The sequence below is a fragment of the Clupea harengus genome, chromosome 11, assembly GCF_900700415.2.
Source record: "Clupea harengus chromosome 11, Ch_v2.0.2, whole genome shotgun sequence".
NCBI classification, from domain to species: Eukaryota; Metazoa; Chordata; class Actinopteri; order Clupeiformes; family Clupeidae; genus Clupea; species Clupea harengus.
The window spans coordinates 23,192,521-23,212,692 of NC_045162.1; the positions used below are offsets into that span (position 1 = coordinate 23,192,521).

Consider the following 20,172-nt stretch of genomic DNA (forward strand, 5'->3'; position numbering starts at 1 on the left):
GGTGCAGGAGTTCACAATCGTAAGATCTGTCATAAAACTGGTCTGTACTGGAGGGTGGTAAGAGAATAGTTTATTTTTGAAGCTCCACATTGAAGCATGTATGGAGGTGTGGGGATATTTGTCATCTGCAGGATCTGGAAAACCTTTTTAGAATGGTTGGGAGAATGAATGGAGAACTAAAACTGAGGCTTGAGAGAGGGATTACCTACCAGTAGGACAATTACCCAAGACACAATCCTAAACCAACACTGGAGTGGCTCAAAAACAGTAAAGTAAATATTCTAAGTCCTGATCAACATCCTACTGAGAATCTGTGGCAGTACAGTCCAGGACCACCATCCGATGAACATAGGTGTTCTAAAGAAGACAAATGGGGGAAAACACTGCAGAACAAATGTGCAAAGCTGGTACTGATTCGCTTCAAAAGACTTAAGGCTGTTACTGCAGCAAAGGGGCTTTCTACCTAGTATTTATATAGGTGTTAAATACTTATGCAAACAGATTATTTTAGTTTGAAGTTGATTTATTTTTATGTGATTGAAATACCTTATTTCGCTTTTAGAAATATACTAGCATAAGTGTTCGCAGTGAAAATACTGATTGGGAAAATATGTGGAAGTATCTTTAATAAACCTGGAAATGGTATTGACTTTCATGGGGGTTGAATACTTTTGCAAGCCGCTATAGATTATACTGTATCTTAAATAAACTTGAAAAGGATGTGGAAACAAATGGTTATAGCTATGAAGCAAGAAAGATTTATTTATGTAACCGGCAGATTTTAGAAGATCACAAGTTTAGGTGAGTTACCAAGAATATAGAGCTTTAAACAACACAGAGCCTTGCCATTGATATAGCTTTAAACACAACACAGCCTCACCATTTAGCCAATATAACAGATCTGAAAAAAAAAATTAAATAACATTTTATATTAACATTGTTACCAAAGCCCTGATCTGACTTCATACTATGAACCCAAGCTAAACAGTTTTACTGTCTTAAAAATGGCTAAGTTTTGTACAGATTTTGGGGAGAGGTGAGTTGGCACACAAAAGCCTCTGTACAGCTCGACACACTACATTCGCATAAAAGTGATGATTCAGGGTGAGTCACAATGATCGCTTTCAGAGCCAATACGCACCAGAATGTTCAATTGTGTAAACCATTCACAGTTTCCAAAATGATATGTACTTGGATAAAACTGCTCTCAAAACAATGTTTGACTAAAAATAACTTTTCAGCACAATTAAAGCATATTTCACCCATGAAGGTTATGTTTTGAAAGACAAAGTAAATCACTAGGAATGTACACAGGTTTATCCTATAGTGCCCCACAGGTATGTCCCAGGAGCATTCCAGCATTCACAAGAAATAATTCCTGCTATTATGAGAAAGTTTTACCCTCTGCGTCCATCTTTTAAATGGTGGACTCTGTCACATCACACACTTTGTACAATATACCAAGGCAACTTTCAGTACAAAAATAGAGAGTATGGGAGAATACAGAAAAAAAAAACATTTTTCAAGGCACCAAATATAGCATACTATAAAACTATACATGTTTATTATGCGTTTTCTTTTCTTTAGAACTAGACTAACCTTTGGTTTAAATGCTATGACTATAATACTATTAAGGCATCTTTATTTGTTTGGAATGGTTTAAATTGTTACACATGTATTTTCCACTGAGCATTGATCATGAAACTTCCAGTTCACTGAAAGAAACTAAAGTGCCCCAAAACTGCCCTCTGAGAAATGTTACTGTGTCACAATTTTCTAAAAACAACAGGTAAGACTTTTATCATTTTGTATTGATATGACTGCTCCAATATCTACACAAGAGAAACAAGAACAGCTGATGTATCTAATGTTTAGTTACTGGAATAACCTGAATATACAAATGTATTTTCTCAGTTGTTCAGATGCTGTCCTTTCAAGATCCTGTTTATGGAGAGACTGGTTTGTAAACTTAGTGTTACTATGATTTTTAAAAAATGTTATTGCTGCTGTGTCAGAGAACTTTCAACTAAGCTTTGGTTAAATCTCCCTTTCTTGCAATTTGTTGTTTAGACAAGTATACTGTACATGATTGACAACCCATCAGAGATCTTACTCTATCTCCTCTCTGATTGGGTCCTGTGATATCAACTCCTCACATTTTACAGGCCGATCTCATCATCAAACTCATCCTCAAATGTGTAGCCACGCTGGCCGTCAACTCCTCCTTCCTCTTCCGAATCTGTCTCTGACTGCTGCTCATTTTCCCTCCTTCTATCCAATGGGGCAACTCCCTCATATTCGGAACTGAGAGATGAGGTGGAGCTCGGTGGGGATTCAGCTCTGTGATTGGCAGGCTCTGCTTCTCCTGACACCTTCTCAGGAGACACCATGCCATCTTCCTCATGCTCCACTTCTGTGGGGCTGGGGCACTCCATCTCCTCACCCTCCACCTCCTGGCTGTCTCCTTCATCCAACTGACCGATGATCTCCTCCCTTTTCTCGCTGAACCTCACTTTGGGCTTGAGGCCTTTTACCTTCCATCCATTTTCATCGTTTAACTGATCCAGGCCCTTCTCTCCATTTTCTTCTCCATCTGCACCCTCCATCCTCTTCTTCTCGTTCACTTCGTTCTTTGAGTTTACAGTCGAGTCCACTCCGGCCATCTCCATATCCAGGGTGCCTTGGCTGGGACTGAAGACCTCCTCCTCATCCCCATTGTTGGCTGTAGTCCAATTGGAGTCCAAACTCAACCCATCCATCACTCCCAGAACATCCCCCATGATGGAGGGTCCCAGATCCAGGTCCAGGTCAAATGATGACACAGACTCTGAGTGCTGTAGCTTGTATGAATCTGGGGTGTTAAAATTACCATCTGGTGAATCATGGTTCAGAAGTGCCTCAGAGTCAGTGGTTGCCCCTGTAGATGCTGGGTCAGGGCTGGAGGAGTCTGCTGAGGCGGAGCCTTGGGTGGCAAGAAAGGAAGTATCTCCAAAGGCATCACCACCCCGACCAATGTGCATGGTGTGGCGGAAATCCCCAAGTGGGGCGGATATCATGGTGGGGTCTAAGCGCGCCCGTGCAGACTTATGGAGAGGCATGGTAACTGTGTTCACAAGAGAAGGAGAGGGAAGGAGATTGGTTGAGCATCATTTGACAGCTTGGTACGGTAAATATTTTACATGAGGCCTAATTGCTTTGAGATTTTTGTTTTTGTTACAGAGAATTCAGAGAAAACATCCACAAAAGATCACTTGGGCTGACAGCTCATAAACCATACACACGCACATGAAAATTAAGATCAGAGTTGCGCAAGAAGTGTGAGAAACGAATTGCGCTGTAAGCTGCTGCCATGCTCAGACTTGTAAGTGAAACATATGCATGCAACGCCAGCACATACTTCTGAAACCTTTCCCCAGGGGTGAACCGCGCATCAGCGTCTACAGTTTCAAGGGAACCATATGAAAGCGCTCTTAGTGGGTCGTTATAAAATAAAACGATGCATTAATGTGTGATTAAATCAGTGATAACACGGTAAATCAGTAGGAGTATGGTTTCAATTTAAAGCACGTCGAATGCGGTCTCTTAACTGCCAGGCACTGTCAAAACTTTAGATGCAAAAAAACTTTCTGTTCTAGTAAAATTTAAGATACAAAGTGTTACAAGTTATCATTCTATCGCCTACACAGTCTAAGATCTGAATGCAACAAAATGAACTAGCGTACTGAATTCGCCATTTTAGTGAACCTTGGCTACCTGAGAAATAAATCAACAGCAACAGCTGGAAACATAATCCTGGTATCTCGGAGACAACAACTGGAATTAAACCGATAGGCTTTCTGTTCCAAGTGGAATATTTTCATTTCGCTATGGTGTTGGCTGTTTTAGAAGATAAGACAACCCAACCGTATTTACAAAGATATCGCTGGCTACTATTTTTTTTTAAAGTTACACCAAATTTAGGCAAGCGTTTCCTTATTCGAATATTCCCTCTCCCACACCCTCCCATATCTTAAATGCGAATCTGCAGCATTAAGGCTACAGCCTGTCCCGTCGGAAAGACGACAGTGGAAAATAGAAATATTGAAAGAAGTTGACCTCTTTGGTCAACTTTGAGATAGGAATTTTTCAAAAGCCAAATAAGTTAACTTACTTTTCTGTGTTTATGTTTGTGATTCGCTTCCGCCCTCCTCTCTATCCTGCTTTTCATCTGGCCTTCTTACCCTATCTTTACGTTCTTTTCTCGCTCTTTCCAAACGTCGTTTGCTTCTTTCTAATATTTCTTTTTTTTTCCCCACTGGGATGGGCAAGGAAGTGACGCGCCTTTCCTAGGGAGTGAGGGAAAGAGTACTACGTAGGCTAGGCTACGAGAGCAGACGGCAGATGTTGGTGAATGCACTGCAAGGCAAAACGACAAATTCGAATTTATTAAGGCTACCAGAACGTCCATAGTTATCTTCTTCCTGAAACAGCATTCATGGCTGAATTGTTTATGCTTAAGAAATAAGTTTAGCCTTACCCTTTTCTTTCACACTAAAAAGAATACGATGTCTGCTTTTTATTGCACGCGTGCTTTACCAACTACAAATAACGTCATAGTATGGAACGCTGTCTGTCAACATTGCTCTCCTGTTCAACCATTTCTATGGGTAAACACTGTGTAGGTCTGTATTTGACCTTTTATTCAAACTAACTCGAACTTTTTTCTTCTAACTATTTTAGCAGCCTCCTCTGCGTTCTTCTCAGTTGGCAGGAGTCACTGGGACATATTTCCACTTCTACTCAGACAATGATAAAGGATGGAAATATGTATATTTCAAAGAGGTAGGCCTACCCTCAGATGCACACATAACCCTCAGATGCCCAGGGCAAGTTAGTTGACTACAAAAAGAATGAACTGAAGTGGAATTATGGAATGAAAAGGGTGAAGCTTTGAGATAAACATTTAGTGTTGACTAGCTTTCACCAAGACCGAAAGGGAACCAAGAGTATTCCTTGTATTCCCATATGTTAAAGCAGCCAAAAACAATACAGGATACCCCCACCTCCCACCCCTTCTTTCACTCTCTTACACACATGCACAAACACTCGCTCAGTCTGTCTTTTCTTTCTCTATGTCTGTTAATGGTAATGTATATTTCTGTACTGTATTTTTTGTCTGTTCCGTGGGTCCTATGTCATCTATATAGCCCAAAGTTAAGGAATTGAATTTGAGTTAAGACATACATCCTGGAAGTGGGTCTACAGCTGTGAGAGTTTGGACAGGAAACAGGCTGGTGTGGGGATTGGGGTTGAGGCAGAAAAGTATGTATTGTGTGTGTGTGAGAAACGTCATCTTAGTATGAAAGGTATGGTGTGAATAATCCTCTATTTTAATCATACAATAAACATGCAGATAAAAACCCAAACAAAGAAACAGAGAGTGTATTATTGACAATACGAAAGCACAGTAAGGGCTAGATAAGAGCTCAGATGTAAGGAATTTATGTGAATAGCAGGAGCCATGCTTGATCTAAAACTACTATGTTACATGCAGTTAATCAAGCTTTCTTTACTACTGCCGATGCATTGAGGATTCTGTTCAGATGGCTGTGACCACAGGGGGGTAACGTACTTGTTTTCTTTATCATGCACAGATCATAATAAAGGTAAAGGGTCAGGTATTTATCAGACACTTTTGTCCAAGGCAACTTACAAAGACACCCTGCCATGGTCAGGACTCAAGGTCAACCGCTTAGAAGGCAGCGACGCTAACCACTGTACCTCTATGCAACCAAAAGATTGCTCAGAAATGCCATGGAGTACATGACAGTGCCTTAACCATATATGTGTTGTAGGCCACTAGGACCTCTTCTTACCTTGTGAAGGGGAGTGTTAACCTTCTCTTCTTTCATACAATACAAAATAATAGACCTGTCATGCTTAGAATTGTTAAATTGACATCTGACATAACCTAAAACTTAATTTTACTGAAGGGGATGAGTTTTCAAATGAATTTAATGGATACATGTGCATTTGGATTCATAATCAGCAAATGTGTTACCAAAAAAAGCCATTATCAATTACAAACAATACAGAATGCAGCAGCACGAGTCCTCATTAAAACAAGACGGAGGGCGCACATCACACCAGGATCAAAATCACTGCACTGGTTACCTGTTAGTTTCAGAATAGATTTCAAGATTGTCCTACTAGTCTATAAATCACTCCATAGTCATGCACCTGAATATATAACAGACATGCTCTCAAGGTACACACCCAGTAAATACCTGAGGTCTTCTGGCACTGAACTCCTAACAGTTCCAAAAGCCAGGACAAAGAGAAGCAGCTTTTAGTTTCTATGCCCCCAGCCTTTGGAATACTCTGCCGGAATACCTAGAATGGCTGAAACGGTTGAAACCTTTAAACGTGCACTTAAGACATACCTCTTTAATATCGCATATCACTCGCTCTAATATTTTTCTGTTTTTTTTTTATCTCAGGAAAATCTGTGTCTCCCCCCGTGAGGCGCATTGTGTTACCTCCTGGTATGAAATGCGCCGTACAAATAAAGTTTGATTGATTGATTACGTAGGCCCTATTTGTAGGGGAGTTAGTGAGGAGTCTGATGCTGGGGGGGAAAAAAACATGGGAGTAATAATTGTTAGAAAGTTGCACGGCTGTTGCAAAGGGTGTGTGCTGTGCATCAATAAGTCAATCAAAATGATGATATCTATCGCTATTGCGTTAATGGAACTAAATATCTGGACCCAAACTAAAGCTGGCCCAGCAATGGTCGTCATTGCAGTTTGCTTCATATATCTCTAATGCAAAAATATATTTACTCACATGACTGTCATGTAGTGCGTATTTTTAATTATGAGTTTACGTCATTTTGTGATTTTTTTTTTCATGAATATCACTTTGGCAACTTGAAAATAGTTTCACTAGTTTCGAAGAGATTCTAAGCCTAGCCTAATTTTTTTAATTCAGTGAAGACTACTCCACTCAAACCCGTGTGAGAAGTTAGTACCTCTGCCTTGGTACTACAACGAATAGCAAAACACAATCTCATCATTAAGATACTTTCAGATCTTGCCAACTGTTTTTACTTTGAAACATAAAAAACATTCTATCTATCCTACAATAAACCCGTTCTAGCATTGGATGGAGCGATGGGAACCATCGATAGGAACGCCCACAGGCACCCTCGATACAGTGATCTCGAAGCTCCTCGTCACGTTTAGCAACCATTTTGTTCATGGTGCAGTTATTCGAAGCTGTAGAGCTATCTTCCTCTGTGTTTACGTCCCGAAAAGAGCTGAGAAGATGGCATCACTCGGATAACAGTTACGGAGTCGATTATATATATATGAATTCGATATTCCCATAGGTTTTGGTTAACTCGATAAACTCAAAGATAAACTGTCTCAAGTGCAGTTTGTTTTTCTAGTGTTTTTTAGGTCGTCAGACTGAAAAAGCTCAAGTGCTAGGTTTAGCAAGCTAACTGGCTAGTTAGCTAACTTGCTAGTGGCGAAATGGCGGCGAATACAACGCAGTCAGCACCTCCAGCTAACTGGTATGACCCCCGTATTTTGTTCATGCTTGATGGTATTTAGTTATATGGGTGTAAAACGGACCACATTAACGTCACATGCAGTGTTTCATAGTTAAAAGGCAGCTAAGGGTAAGATGCATACCTTGAGCTCAACGTTAAATTGGCTTGCAATGTAACGTCATTACAAGCTAACGTTAGCTTATTACGCTAGCCATCCTGCTATAACAGTTTGCCATGTTTGTCGGTCATTACCAACTGTAGGATAAATGCTAGGGCCTGTTACTCATGGCTAATATAATCTTCGTGTTTTCTTCATAAACCCACTTATTGCTTCGTAAATAAGCTACTAAAGTAAGTGCTAGGCACGTAATGTATGCTATAAAGGAAAGGAATAACGTTAGGGAGTGCATGTTGCTGAAGCTAGCTAGCTAAGGAATTTGTACTAACGTTACAGAAATATCTCTAGCATTAAGTTACCTCGTTTAGGGTAATGGCGTTACGTCGGTGTTGACCTTGTTAAGTGTACTTTGCCCCGATGGCGTTTTGTTTTAGCATATTATGTAAACAAAGCAATATAACGCCTGTAATTCATAGGAAAAATGAGCGGAGTCGTTAAGAATTAATTTATCGTATTAAGGTCCAGACGTACCCTATTTTTTGACAGCTAAGTTAAAACTTCCTTTTGACAAGTAGAATCATCAATACATCTACTAGTTAAAATAATTAATTTACCTATAGGGACACTGCCCGTTTTCTATTTTGACGTTAACTAGTCTATTTGATGTACAGGTCTAATTTAGCAGTTCTACATTTGCTTTACACATATCCTCTTCATTTACGTGTTTCAGTCATATCTTAACTTAAGACACAACTTATTACAAACGACCCTAGATCATGTCCAAATCTTATCAATGTCACGTCAAAATCTCGTGGACATCAATGTGTATCATTGGGTGGGTACCAAGCACATACCAGGCTCGCCCGTTAAACAGAATGTAAACCTGCTTCCCCAGTCTTTTTGAACAAGGGAGACCTGATCCAAAAAAGAGCAGTGTGTTTTTAAACGCATAGTTATGCCACAGGATTGTGTCCCATTCACATGTCAATGCATTGATGTGTTCACCATTTTTCAAGTAATAGGAAAACTCTAATATGGAGGAGCATGTTTTTTCATTACTGATTTAGATTAATGTAATATTTAGTTTTTTGTATAATCCAAGATTTTTAAAGTGATTGCTGGGGTTGCTGTAAGTTAATGTAAACATTTTCAGACTACAGTTTATGTTGTCTGTAGCACATAAGTAACCTTTTCCTGAATACCCAATTCTCTCTACGTGGATATAATAAGAAGTTGAGTTCACCGGAATTTTCAGATATATCCCGGAAAGAAACAGAGTACCTAAACAGTTTACTTGGCACCACTTGCCGTACCAGTGTAGTTGGTACTACAAATCTCTGTTTGGCTCACTTAAAATTGAAAGTAAATATATACAACCTGGCTAGACACTGGTAAAGTACTATGAAATTAGAATGATGTGAAATTAGCAACACTATTATATAGGCACACCTTATTTCACATACAAATTCATCACCAGCTTTGTCTCATGCTAATGAAGCATTTATATAGCCGGTCATGTATACTGCTACATGATTGAAGGACAGCCTTTTACAGAATTTCTATGACGTGATATTGCTTTTTCAGTTTGTACAATGCCTTCTGATTGCTGTGTACTTTGATGGGTAGGTTTTTGTAAACCTTGTTTTCTGCCACTGTTTAGGCCATTTTCTGGTGCCCCAGGCACAGACACCCCTGTACATGAGAACCCAGAGTGGGAGAAGGCCAGGCAGGCCCTGGCCTCCATCAGTAAGAGCCAGAAAACAACTAAAGCCGCTCAGGCAAACCGCCCAAACGTACAGGTGAGGGAACCAATGGCTTCAATGTTTTTTGTCATATTCATTGTGGTTCATGTTGGTTTGGTTAATCTTCTAGTTCTTATATCTAAGCTGTGAATGTCAATGTCTAGGCTGACTTTTGTGTTATGTTTGGTGTGTTTTAGGCTGGGCAGTATCAGCCCTCTGCAACTGATCCAGCTGCACTTCAGCAGCAACAACAACAGCAGCAGCAACAACAACAACAGCAGCAACAGTATTTCCAGTGGTACCAACAGAACCAGCAGCAGCAGCAGCAGCAGCAGCAGCAGCAGTACGGCGGGTATACATACCCATACAACTACTACTACCCTCCCATGGCTCCGGTAAGTGTGTGTGTGCATATCTAAATGATTATGGTTATTTCCCTGTTTGCCATAAATCATGTTCTGGGTTTAATTTGCTAATAGTCCTGTATTTTCAGTCAGTTTTTACAAAGTATCCTTACTTGGTAGATTTTACATTCGAAGAATTAAATCACATAAATCAGATGATTCTCCATTTGATTCAGAACTGTGTCTGAAGTGTCTGTGCTTTCCTTTCTTCAGTATGGTGGAGGTTATCCTCAAGGTCAGTATGGTGTTCCCGGGCCGTACCAGCCACCCACCACCCCAGCTGGACAGGTAACAGTTAGTCTTTAGCATCAGTTTCTAAACTGGTTCTTGTAATGGAAGACATACAATATGATTTCAAAGTTTACATGCTCTCTATGTTAACGGGTTTGCTCATTTCCCTTTCTTTGTTCTATTGTCTACACAAGCCTCCTGTCATGCCCATGATGGAAGACCAGTCTTCCAGTTACCCTTCCCAGCCCCAGCCCCCTCTGCCCTCTGCCCCCCAGCCCCCTCCTCAAAGCCCTACCAACTCAGACAAGCCCCCTCCCCCTCCACCCCCTACTGCCCCCCCTCCTCCCAACTCCCAGTACCCTCAACCACCGTCCCAATCCCCTTACACTCCCAACGGAGCCATGCCCTACCAAGGGAACTACAACCACAACCAGCCTCGCTATGGCCAGGGCTACCAGGGCCAGGGCTACCAGGCCTCCCAGCCAAACACACAGCAGCAGGCCCCCCAACCAGGACCGTACGGAGGCGCAGGAAGGGGTGAAGGAGCCAAGAAGCCCAACAATCTTAATAATGTCATCAAAGGAGGACAGCCACTCTGGCAGCGAATGAAACGTGAGTATTGATATCACGCTGAGCATAATATATTGAATATAATGGACTTAAAATGCTAGGTATCAGTTGTTGTAGTGTGTAGGTTTTCTTTCCTGGGTGGTTTCATGGTAAACATAGTCTTACGTTGATTACTAGTTTGACCTTACTTGGTGTGAAAAGAATGCACATACTTCATTTGATTACTGGGTTGTAGTCTCTCGTGTGCTGTGGTTGACATTCCCCCTCTGTTGTCTGCAGAGTCTCCTGGAGCTGGAGCAGTTAAGTTCAACATTCAAAAACGCCCATACGCTTTGACCGATCAGAACTTCCCGGCAGGCGAACAAGACCCGGCATTGGCTGCCGCCACGGGAACGGTTGCGTCAGTTACTACTGCGGTCACGGCCACAGCTGCAGGAGGTGTTCAGAAAGGGTGGGTGTGTGCAGAAGCTGTAGTGAGATTAGGAGGTGTGTTTTGGATTTGAAGGAGTAAAGGCAAGCAGAAACAACTTTTCAAGCCCAGACTTCTAACATGTCTGTTCACTGTTGTCAGGCCAGCCCTTCTGTTTCTGAAAGGGTACAATATGCAGTTCTATTCAGATCAAGCATGTCTGCCAACAGTACAAACCTTGTTTTGAAATCAAAACGGTAGACATCAGCAGGTCTGTTGTCTTGTCATAACCTGCTGCACAAGAACAAAGATTATCCCGCTCACACAGATATCCTCTTGCTGTGTCGTTAAGTGACCAGGGGGTTTGTTATCTGGACACAAGTCAGTTGATGAGGTTTATGTAATCAGAGGGCAGTTGTGGACCTTGGTCCATTTTAAGTGCAAAAAAAATCATTGAGAGGTTAGTTCAGTGATATATTTATTCTTACTCATCAGTTGTCACACATTTGGTATCGTAGTGGAGAGACATCTGGCTTACAAAGGACAGCAGAATGTCAGCAGAAGGGCAGGTTTTGTAACTTCTTTCTTGTCCCTCTGAAGGCCTCAGGACTGGCCCCAGGCCATGAAGGAGTACGTGCAGCGCTGCTTCACTGCCTGTGAGTCCGAGGAGGACAAGGACCGCACTGAGAGAACGCTGAAGGAGGTCCTGCAGAATCGCCTGCAGGACGGCTCAGCCTACACTATTGACTGGACCAGAGAGCCGCTGCCAGAGTGAGTCCCCTCCACAACATTGGCTGTTCCCATTCATTGTTATGTGACTTTTTATTTTTTTTTGCATTGTTTTGTTCTTTTTTGTTTGTTGAATTGCTGTATTGTATTTCTCTGGCAGGCTGAAGACCAAGCAGTCCCGCTGGGAGGCCGTGACCCCTCAGCGCAACCAGGACATGTCCATGGGCAGAGGTGGAGCCACACGAGGTCGTGGGGCCGCAGCCCGTCTGGGGCACTACAGGAATGTGTTCACCCAGAGAAGCCCCTCCTCCAGCTCCTCGCGCTCCTCCTCCCGGTCGCCCTCCCCCTCACACGGTCGCCATCGTGACCGAGACAGGGGAGACCGACGCAGACGCAGGTGAGTGAGGAAGAGAGGGGGAAACTCTTATTCTGTGATTCTAGACTGACTGGCTCAACCATTAGCAATGCTTATGGTTTAGGAGATGGTCATCGTGTACACAAATACAGTTCTTTCAGTGTATGTGTATATACGCTCACCAACTGATGTGGTTAAAAAGTATGTCAATGCTAACATAAATCTTATTGAAGAGTAGAATACAGGAATATGATCATTTTAGTATTTAGGCACAGTTAATTTGCAAGCCCATATGGATATATTCATAACGTCAGATAAGCTAATAACTAGATTTGCGTTGTGTATTGTGAAGATGTCCGGGACACTTACACATTTGCTTCCTCTCCCCTTAGTGACTCAGATTCCCAGTCTGACAGCAGCTTTTCCAGCGACCGGCCGCAAATCTCCCGCCGGAACCAGAAAGGTGGGCGAGGTCGCGGAAATGATCGGGATCGGGGCCGAGGTGGCGATAGAGGAAGAGGAAGAGGAGGGAGAGCCAACAGAGGAAGGAGGTAAGAACATGTGCTGAAGCCATGTTGGATGAATTATATCTTAAATTAATTCACATGGTTTGTTTGTGGTGTAAAATGAAATTGCGCAAGTCATTAGAATGAACTTGCTAGACAAGCTATTTGTGCCCTTAATCTTATTCACAATTTTAGTCCATGAGTGGAGCGCTTTTCCACAAGTTTAAAAAAAAAAAAAAAAACCTTATTGCCATCTGTTTCTCTTCCCAGAAACAATGATGACTCCACTGGGATGGGCAAGAAGCGGAAAGGCGGGAACGCTGGCCTGGACTTCCATGACCCCATGCGGGAGGCCAAGAAGCAGAGCCGTGCAGCACGCTTCCAATCCAAACTGCGCTCAGAGCCACTGGTGCTGAACATCAACTCCATAGATATGCCCAACGCCACTCAGGAGGGACTCAGCTGGGAGGACTGCCCAATTGTGGGCACCTGCCAGGACATCACCAAAATCTACCTGCGCCTCACCTGCGCCCCAGACCCCTCCACCGTCAGACCTGTGTCGGTAAGTCAAGAGCTGGACACCTCATGGCCAGCCTCGGTGTGGTTTAGTAAGTCGTATGAGACAGATAATTCATAGATTTGCAACCACAATGTATGTGAAACGACATACAAAGTTTGTAGGGGTGGTAGTGTGCATCTTGTGTCATTTGCTTGAGCTTGGGGAATATAAATAGGCACATGGTAGGTGTTTGACTTCAAATCAGAGCCCTTGTCACTTCTGTTCTTTTTATTTATCATAAAAACTAAAAAAAGATGGAGCCTTTCTTCCCTCTTTTGTAATGATCATGTTGTGTTTTCCTCTTCAGGTTCTGAGAAGGTCTTTGCCTGCAGTAAAAGCCCACTGGAAGACTAAACAGGATTACCAGTATGCCTGTGAACAGATGAAGTCCATTCGACAGGACCTCACAGTGAGTCTCCTGCTCCACACAGTCAGCCTCATCTGAGTCCCTTAATGCACCACCTCATGTCTGACTCATTGTTCTGTCTGCCTTTAGGTTCAGGGTGTGAGGACAGACTTCACTGTCGAGGTCTACGAAACCCACGCCCGCATCGCCCTCGAGAAGGTAGGACTGATCAGAAACCAACTCTCAAGCCAGGATGCATCTAAAATACAAACAGACAGACGGGATACTGGGCCAGTGAGTCATTTTGGTGGGGGCGGCGCTAATGCGTGTGGTGTTCTTTCTCATCAGGGTGACCACGAGGAGTTCAACCAGTGCCAGACGCAGCTGAAGGCTCTCTACAAGGACTGCCCTTCGGAGAACCTGGGAGAGTTTACTGCCTACCGCCTGCTCTACTATATCTTCACGAGAAACTCTGGAGGTATGCCGGTCACACCGTTGGCTAAATACCGGCTCTTACTTGTGTGGATTTCAAGTTGTCGCAGTTTTCCTCATATTAGCTCACAGTTGCTGGAAAGGTTATTGGAGCATCTGGGCATTTCCCAGCAGGCAGTTTGTTGTGCTTTGGTCTTCCCATTGCTGATATACCTCATACAAGAAAGGCCATTATGACTGCTTGGTCACTCTAAAAAAAAAAAAAAAAAACCTTGTCTTAGAAATGTTCAGCCTCCATTTGTGAGGTGTTAAGTGTAATTTTCACATCCTTTAATTCGACGTGTGTGTTTGACCCTCAGACCTGACGACTGAACTGGTGACCCTGACCCCTGCTCTACGAGAGGACTCTTATGTGTCTCATGCTCTAGCGCTCCGTGCTGCCTGGGCCCTAGGAAACTACCACCGCTTCTTCCTGCTCTACCGGAAAGCCCCGCGCATGGCGCCTTACCTCATCGACAAGTTTTTAGAAAGAGAGAGGAAGCTGGCACTCGTAGCCATACTCAAAACGTGAGTGAAGCAAGGAGAATCTGATTTTACTCAAAACTTCTGGTTTAGGGCATATTAAGGAAACCAGTTGAAGTGGATTAAAATGACCATATTTGTACTGGCTTTGGAAATGTTCGTAATCCTCAGAGGCTAAACTTTTCTTTCTTGTCCTCTCTCAACCCTTTCCCCTCCCCCTGTTTTTTCTTTTCTACAGATTCAGACCCACAGTACCGGTGGAGTATGTCCAGTCTAGCCTGGCCTTTGATTCTTTAGACACATGCCAGGCCTTTCTGACGAGTCTTGGGGTGTCTTACCTGCTCTCTGACCCCACTATGATAGACTGCAAAGCCAGTTTTCCCTGTGTGGCTGCTTCCTGATCTAGGGGGCTTTTGGGGAATGGGATCCTGGGAGGGGGGGAATAAGAGCGCTTTCACAAGAAGAGATGGCAAGGCTATAAAAGGGACCTAGTTCAGCACTGCCTAAGCCTGGAGGGACGTAGTCTCACACACAAGTACACACAGAGCTATGGTTAGACAGACTCTTCATCATCATTGTTAGAATGGTATAGACAAAACCTAGCTCTCACCTGCCAACATCTTAGATACATCAGACACCTTCATTATTGCTAAGAGGAATCATAGGACACTCCCTGACAGCAGTGACTTCATATACTCACAGTGACCCACTCAGACTGATGAGCATAGCATAGGCCCATGCACTCAAGAACACTCAAGTTCTCCCAGTCTTAGAGCTTGTACACGAGGTCAGCCCAGCAGACAGGCAGCCAGAGGCAGGGTAGTCTCAGGGTCCCCCAGGTCACAGCCCTCCTAGAAAAACTATCACTAAGCTAACAGTGTTTTGTTCTCATGTTTTTTTCTTCCCCCCTCAAGCCAGCAGCCTCAAAGCTCAAGAGAAGACAAAAGTCCTCCAAAGCCCAAAGAAAGAAAAGCTCAAGAGAAGAGTTCTGGTGAAATCCATGTCCTGTTTCCTGTTGGCGATGTGGTCCATGTGTCCAGCCTAAAGAGACTTACACTCTTGCCCCACAGTGCTTGCAGGGATCTCCAGCAGCAGTCCAGGAGCCCGTGTGAAGAAGATGGTGGTTTGTATGCCCTAACCTGCCCCACACACCCCGTCAGGGATGTCTGCAGTGTACCCAACGCCATGTAATGATGGGGTGTGGGGGGGATATCGTCTTTTCTCACCCTCCCCTCCACTGTGCCCCCCCGCGCCCCCCCCCCAATTCCTCTGCCCTGTGAAGCTGTTTGTTGACTGAGAAAGCCAAGAGGCTTGAAGCTAGCCCCTGGTGCTAGTGGGCCATGCCTGGTGCAAGAGCCTCTTCTCCACCCAGTCACCAGGGATCACAGCTTGAGGAAATTTGGTGTTGATCACTCGCTCATCCACCTCCCACTCCCCTAATTAAAGTGAGCTAGTGTAGCCGTGTCACACAGCTGGTGCTAGGCATTGACTTTGTAATGGATGAAGTGTGCCCTTTGTTACGGGGACAACTTCCCCCCGTTCACATGCTCGCACACACGCAGCCACCCGGCCACTTATGCTTAAAGCCCTTACCGATGCCGCAATCATTTAGGAGCAGTTCTTCGCCCACCCTCGACCTGCTGCAAGTCGTCGTAGGCCACAGTCCTAGCCAGTGTGTTCAGGCTTATCTCCACCCCTCGCGTTAAGATGGCAGCCCAAGTTTTCCACCCATGTAGAAGATGGATGTCGCTTGCCGCCCTTCGGAAGTGGCAGCTGCCCGATAGTTCCCCCGTGGCAGTTGACGGCCGCGGCTCTCCATGATGGCGGCCTCCAGGCTACCAGCCCCGCCATTACCCAGATGGCCCCAGGCGTGGTTCACCCCTGTGTGCTGGTGCGGGTGCCGGTAGCTGCTGTCCATCACCAGGCCACCACTCGCCCAGATGGTGGTTGTTCCAGATCCAGGCACAAGCTGGAAGGCTTTGGGTTTGTATGTATGTGCTGCTGCTACACATAACACCTCCCCCATGTCCAAAGGCTGATCACGTGTGCATGTCTGGTAAGAGAAAAAGGGACTGTGCTGGCTGAAAGGAGAGGAATGGATGATGACGCAGCAAGTATTCTGATGTGCTCGTGCTGTTTTTAAACTTGTTTGCGTATGCACACTGTCAGAATTTCTAATCAAATGTTTAACTGTTTTCAGAGTCTAAATGTTGCCCACAAGGAAAATGCAGTATTAACGCTTGCCAGTCTTAAAACAATATTTTCTAAATTAAAACCTGATACATTTTTGCATTCAGTAAAATTGATTAATTCAGAAGACCAGAATACTGGACCTAGTCTTACACCAAAATATCTGTCTCTGGATGCAGGATTAATTATGGGTAGACTGGTTCAGGCTCAGAGAAGAGTGTGTAAAGACCAGTGTTGTTATCCAACATTTAACATTTTGATCTTGTCAGTTTCTCATGAAGTAAGGTTGTAGTGGTTTGTCTATTTTGCTTATTTGAGATTATTTTGGTGAATTCTGGACAGTGTTTCTTTTAAGAATGTTAATGAGCTGTAAACAATCTGCTGGTCAATTGGGTCTGAAGCTTTAAATGTGTCCCTCACCCATAGTTCATCTTTCATTCAGTGCCATGTTGCCAACAGCATTGTTGGCCACGTAGATTCGGACTGTCGCAACCCCCTCTCCACAGGCTGTAGAAGTGTAAATAGTGTACAGAATGTTTTTCTTTACATTTTCTTTCTTTTCGTATTTTAATTTGTACTTTTTTCTTCTCTTTTTTTTTTTTTAGTGGGTAAGTGTATGTGTGAAGCAGAATGAAGTAACAATCTGTGCTTTGGTGTGTCAGCCCAGACGCAGCTGCTCTCTTTTTGGTGTAAAGTAAACAGTTCATCTCAGGCTTCATATTTCATTGTCAGTAATGATGAACAGAGATGGCTGAGCTGCTGCTGGTCTGAAGTACCAAACAGAGATTGTGCTTGCTAGGGCTCCAGGCAGCCTGTAGATGACTCATGTGACAGGTCTCAGTGAGTGTTGAAACGGTAATACAGTCAAAGCTGATCCTGCCCCTCATGAATAATGTTGACTAGAGGTCAACCTGCAGTACGCCTAGCAAATAATGCCACCCAACAGACTAACTTTTCTTTACAGGGATTGTAATAAAGTATTGTTTTTCCTCAATAAACCAAATCTTTTTCTTGTCCTTTTAAAAAAAGCTAGCTTTGTTTAGTAGCATGCTGTCACCCCTCACCCGCGTCTGTAATGCCACCGAGACATTCCATATCACTCCGCTTGTTATTCTATACCTGATCCTTTCTGTAAGCGTTTCTCTTTCTTTTTTTCTAGTTTAATAGAGGCTCTCATGGTATCTGTTGATTTCTTGATTATCCATCAAACTTTAGGAGCTTTGAGTTTTAAGGTATGGTTCACAGACTGGCAAGAGAAAGATTTGGTTTAATGCTACCAAACAAGCACCTGCTGTTGCTTCTCTCTGTCTAGATGCATTTGATAATTACACAGATGTGTTGGTGGATTGTTCCATCCTGATCCATTCATCTCCATGTTGAGTGCAAATGGCAGTCACTGAAAAGAAAAAAAAAATCACTCCTTGATAAGTAACACAATGAGAATGCGTTTGGAAAAGACTTGAACTATTTCTGTCCCTACCTACCTTGGTGGCATTTGATCCATGAGACAATTTTGTCACAATGACACAAATTGGGAGTAGTACTCGTTTCTTTTGGGGGTATTTTTTTGTTAGGAAAACATACCCATCAATATTGTGTAACTTTGCAGGAGCAGTTATGTTGTTTTTCTTTTCTTTTGTTTTCATTGTACATTTGAAATGTGAGTGCATTGCAAAGATAGTTGTACTCTGTGTTCTTGTCTTATGGCTTCTACCCTTTTCTCTATCTGTGTTCTTTTCTCTCTCCCATCCATTTTCCCTGATGTTTTACTGACTACAAGATTGTTCTGTCTCTGCAGTTTTCTGCATTTTGGGAGCAGAAGGAGGTTCTGAAATTAAAGGGGGAGAATGCGGTGAAAACTGGAGAAAGCGGTGGGCACTGGAAGACTTGCACCAACAGCTTATGTCTCTGCCATGTTCTCAGCCTAATCAATAAATGCCTCTGCACGTGAAGATTGAGTTTTGGTTAATGTTAGCCATCAACTGTCTGTGTTGTGTTTTTATCTCATTTCCAACTAAAACACTACATTCTCCTAGCCAGTCAGTAACCAAGACTGCCAGTTAACAGCCAGCTACTGTTGTTTACCTGTAGCTTCAAGACATGGATTTAAACTAAGGAATACTCTCACTATAAATCTATTAATTTCCCAATGTGTGTGTTTTCTTTCAATCTGACAAGGGGTTTACTGTTTGTTCAGAAATATCTGCATCCATTGTTTGGTTTTCTTTCTTTCTTTTTTTTTTGCCCAGCCCTTCTGGTAGTATTTTGCCATTCTTGTTAGTTCATTAGTTAATACAGTAACTAGCTTAATTGAGAAGTTAAAATATTAAGTGGTGAACTTCACTAAGTTAAAGGAAATGAAGACATTGATTTGGTTTTTTAGAAACGCAATGGATCTGGACATGCAGTAACTCTACAGATGTTAAAGTTGAGATGTTTCCTTTTATCATGATAAGCTACATTTAATTACTCAGAAGCTCCTCTTTATTTTCTGTTGGCAGAATGTCAGAAATATAGCTTTTTATTTATTTTCTGTAGTTGGTTGTTGTCTGTAATTGTGCTCTGTGACATTAACTCCGTCAGTCTGCCACTCCCCAGCTAAACACGATTCTAATGCATTTGGAACAGACCCACTGTTCTTACCCAGCCTTGCCCACTGTTTTATCTGTTTTATTTTTTTACCCCTCGGTGAAATGCTTACATTCAGTACCTTTTGTATTTCCCTCTTTCATGCCATTATTGCTGTCAACATGGTGAAATTAATCCATCTGCCATTGACTAACAGCACTGATCCTCCCTGGAGATTTAGGTGAAGCTTCTTTCGGCCCCTGTCATCACTGTTTTAACCCCATTCTTCCACGTTGTCCCCCCCCCTTTTTTTTTTTCCTGCTCAGCGGTGTTTTGTTAGTAGTTTTGGCCAAGCATCTTAACCGGCATGCCTAGTCATGTGAATGTTCTTGTCCGTGTCCCTTTCTTCGCCCCATTTTTTTTTTCTCTTTCTTGCTTTCTGTTACTTCCTCATTCTTTCTCTGTCTTCATGCTGATTTTGAGCCTGTGTGCTATCATCTTTCCTTTCCTCTCCTCCCTCTCCTTCCACTCTGTGGAGTATGTGTTGAGTAGTCTTTGCTGAACTGTATGTTGGTACTACTAGCACATTCTCTCAGTAGTAAGTATGGCATTTGTGCTGCTTTGGTCCCGTTTCTCTTGCAGCTGACTCCATGGAACTCGTGAGGATGTTCTTATTCCCACGGGGAAACATGTATGTCTAACTCCTTTGATCCTCCTCCTTATTTGGATATTTTTTCTTGCTGTTTTTTGTAAATATTAATGTACTGTACATATGTACTTACGTTCTTCAAAAATAAGAAATAAAGGAAATTTAGAACATATTTAGTGTTGTCTTTGTAATTGCATCCAACACTCAGCTGTACACATCATTACTGAATTAAGGTGTGTGTGTGTTTGTGTGTGGGGCTAGATCGTATTGACACCTGTCCAAATTAGAGGGCTTGGTGGCCGGTCTGT

At 43.0% G+C, this 20,172-nt stretch overlaps 2 protein-coding genes and 1 non-coding gene across 3 annotated transcripts; 1 reads left to right on the forward strand and 2 right to left on the reverse strand.

The window, feature by feature from the left end:
* Nucleotides 1-735: 735 nt before the first annotated feature.
* cdc42ep5 (CDC42 effector protein (Rho GTPase binding) 5) lies at nucleotides 736-4,328 on the reverse strand. The gene is made up of 2 exons (XM_012821396.3): nucleotides 4,151-4,328; nucleotides 736-3,103 (listed from the first exon to the last, which is right to left on the reverse strand). Exon 2 carries the CDS (start codon nucleotides 3,096-3,098, stop codon nucleotides 2,160-2,162), a length of 939 nt encoding a protein of 312 aa, XP_012676850.2. The 5' UTR covers nucleotides 3,099-3,103; nucleotides 4,151-4,328; the 3' UTR covers nucleotides 736-2,159.
* A 1,442-nt stretch (nucleotides 4,329-5,770) lies between these two features.
* Nucleotides 5,771-5,898, reverse strand: LOC116222571. Its single transcript, XR_004164732.1, has one exon. It is a non-coding gene; the product is annotated as a U6atac minor spliceosomal RNA (small nuclear RNA).
* Nucleotides 5,899-7,180: 1,282 nt separating this feature from the next.
* leng8 (leukocyte receptor cluster (LRC) member 8) lies at nucleotides 7,181-20,036 on the forward strand. The gene is made up of 15 exons (XM_031576331.2): nucleotides 7,181-7,555; nucleotides 9,313-9,451; nucleotides 9,592-9,789; nucleotides 10,012-10,086; nucleotides 10,224-10,641; nucleotides 10,879-11,050; nucleotides 11,609-11,779; nucleotides 11,898-12,134; nucleotides 12,485-12,643; nucleotides 12,869-13,160; nucleotides 13,465-13,566; nucleotides 13,654-13,722; nucleotides 13,852-13,981; nucleotides 14,295-14,502; nucleotides 14,696-20,036. The coding sequence occupies exons 1-15, from the start codon at nucleotides 7,515-7,517 to the stop codon at nucleotides 14,856-14,858; spliced, it is 2,574 nt and encodes an 857-aa protein (XP_031432191.1). The 5' UTR covers nucleotides 7,181-7,514; the 3' UTR covers nucleotides 14,859-20,036.
* Nucleotides 20,037-20,172: the final 136 nt, after the last annotated feature.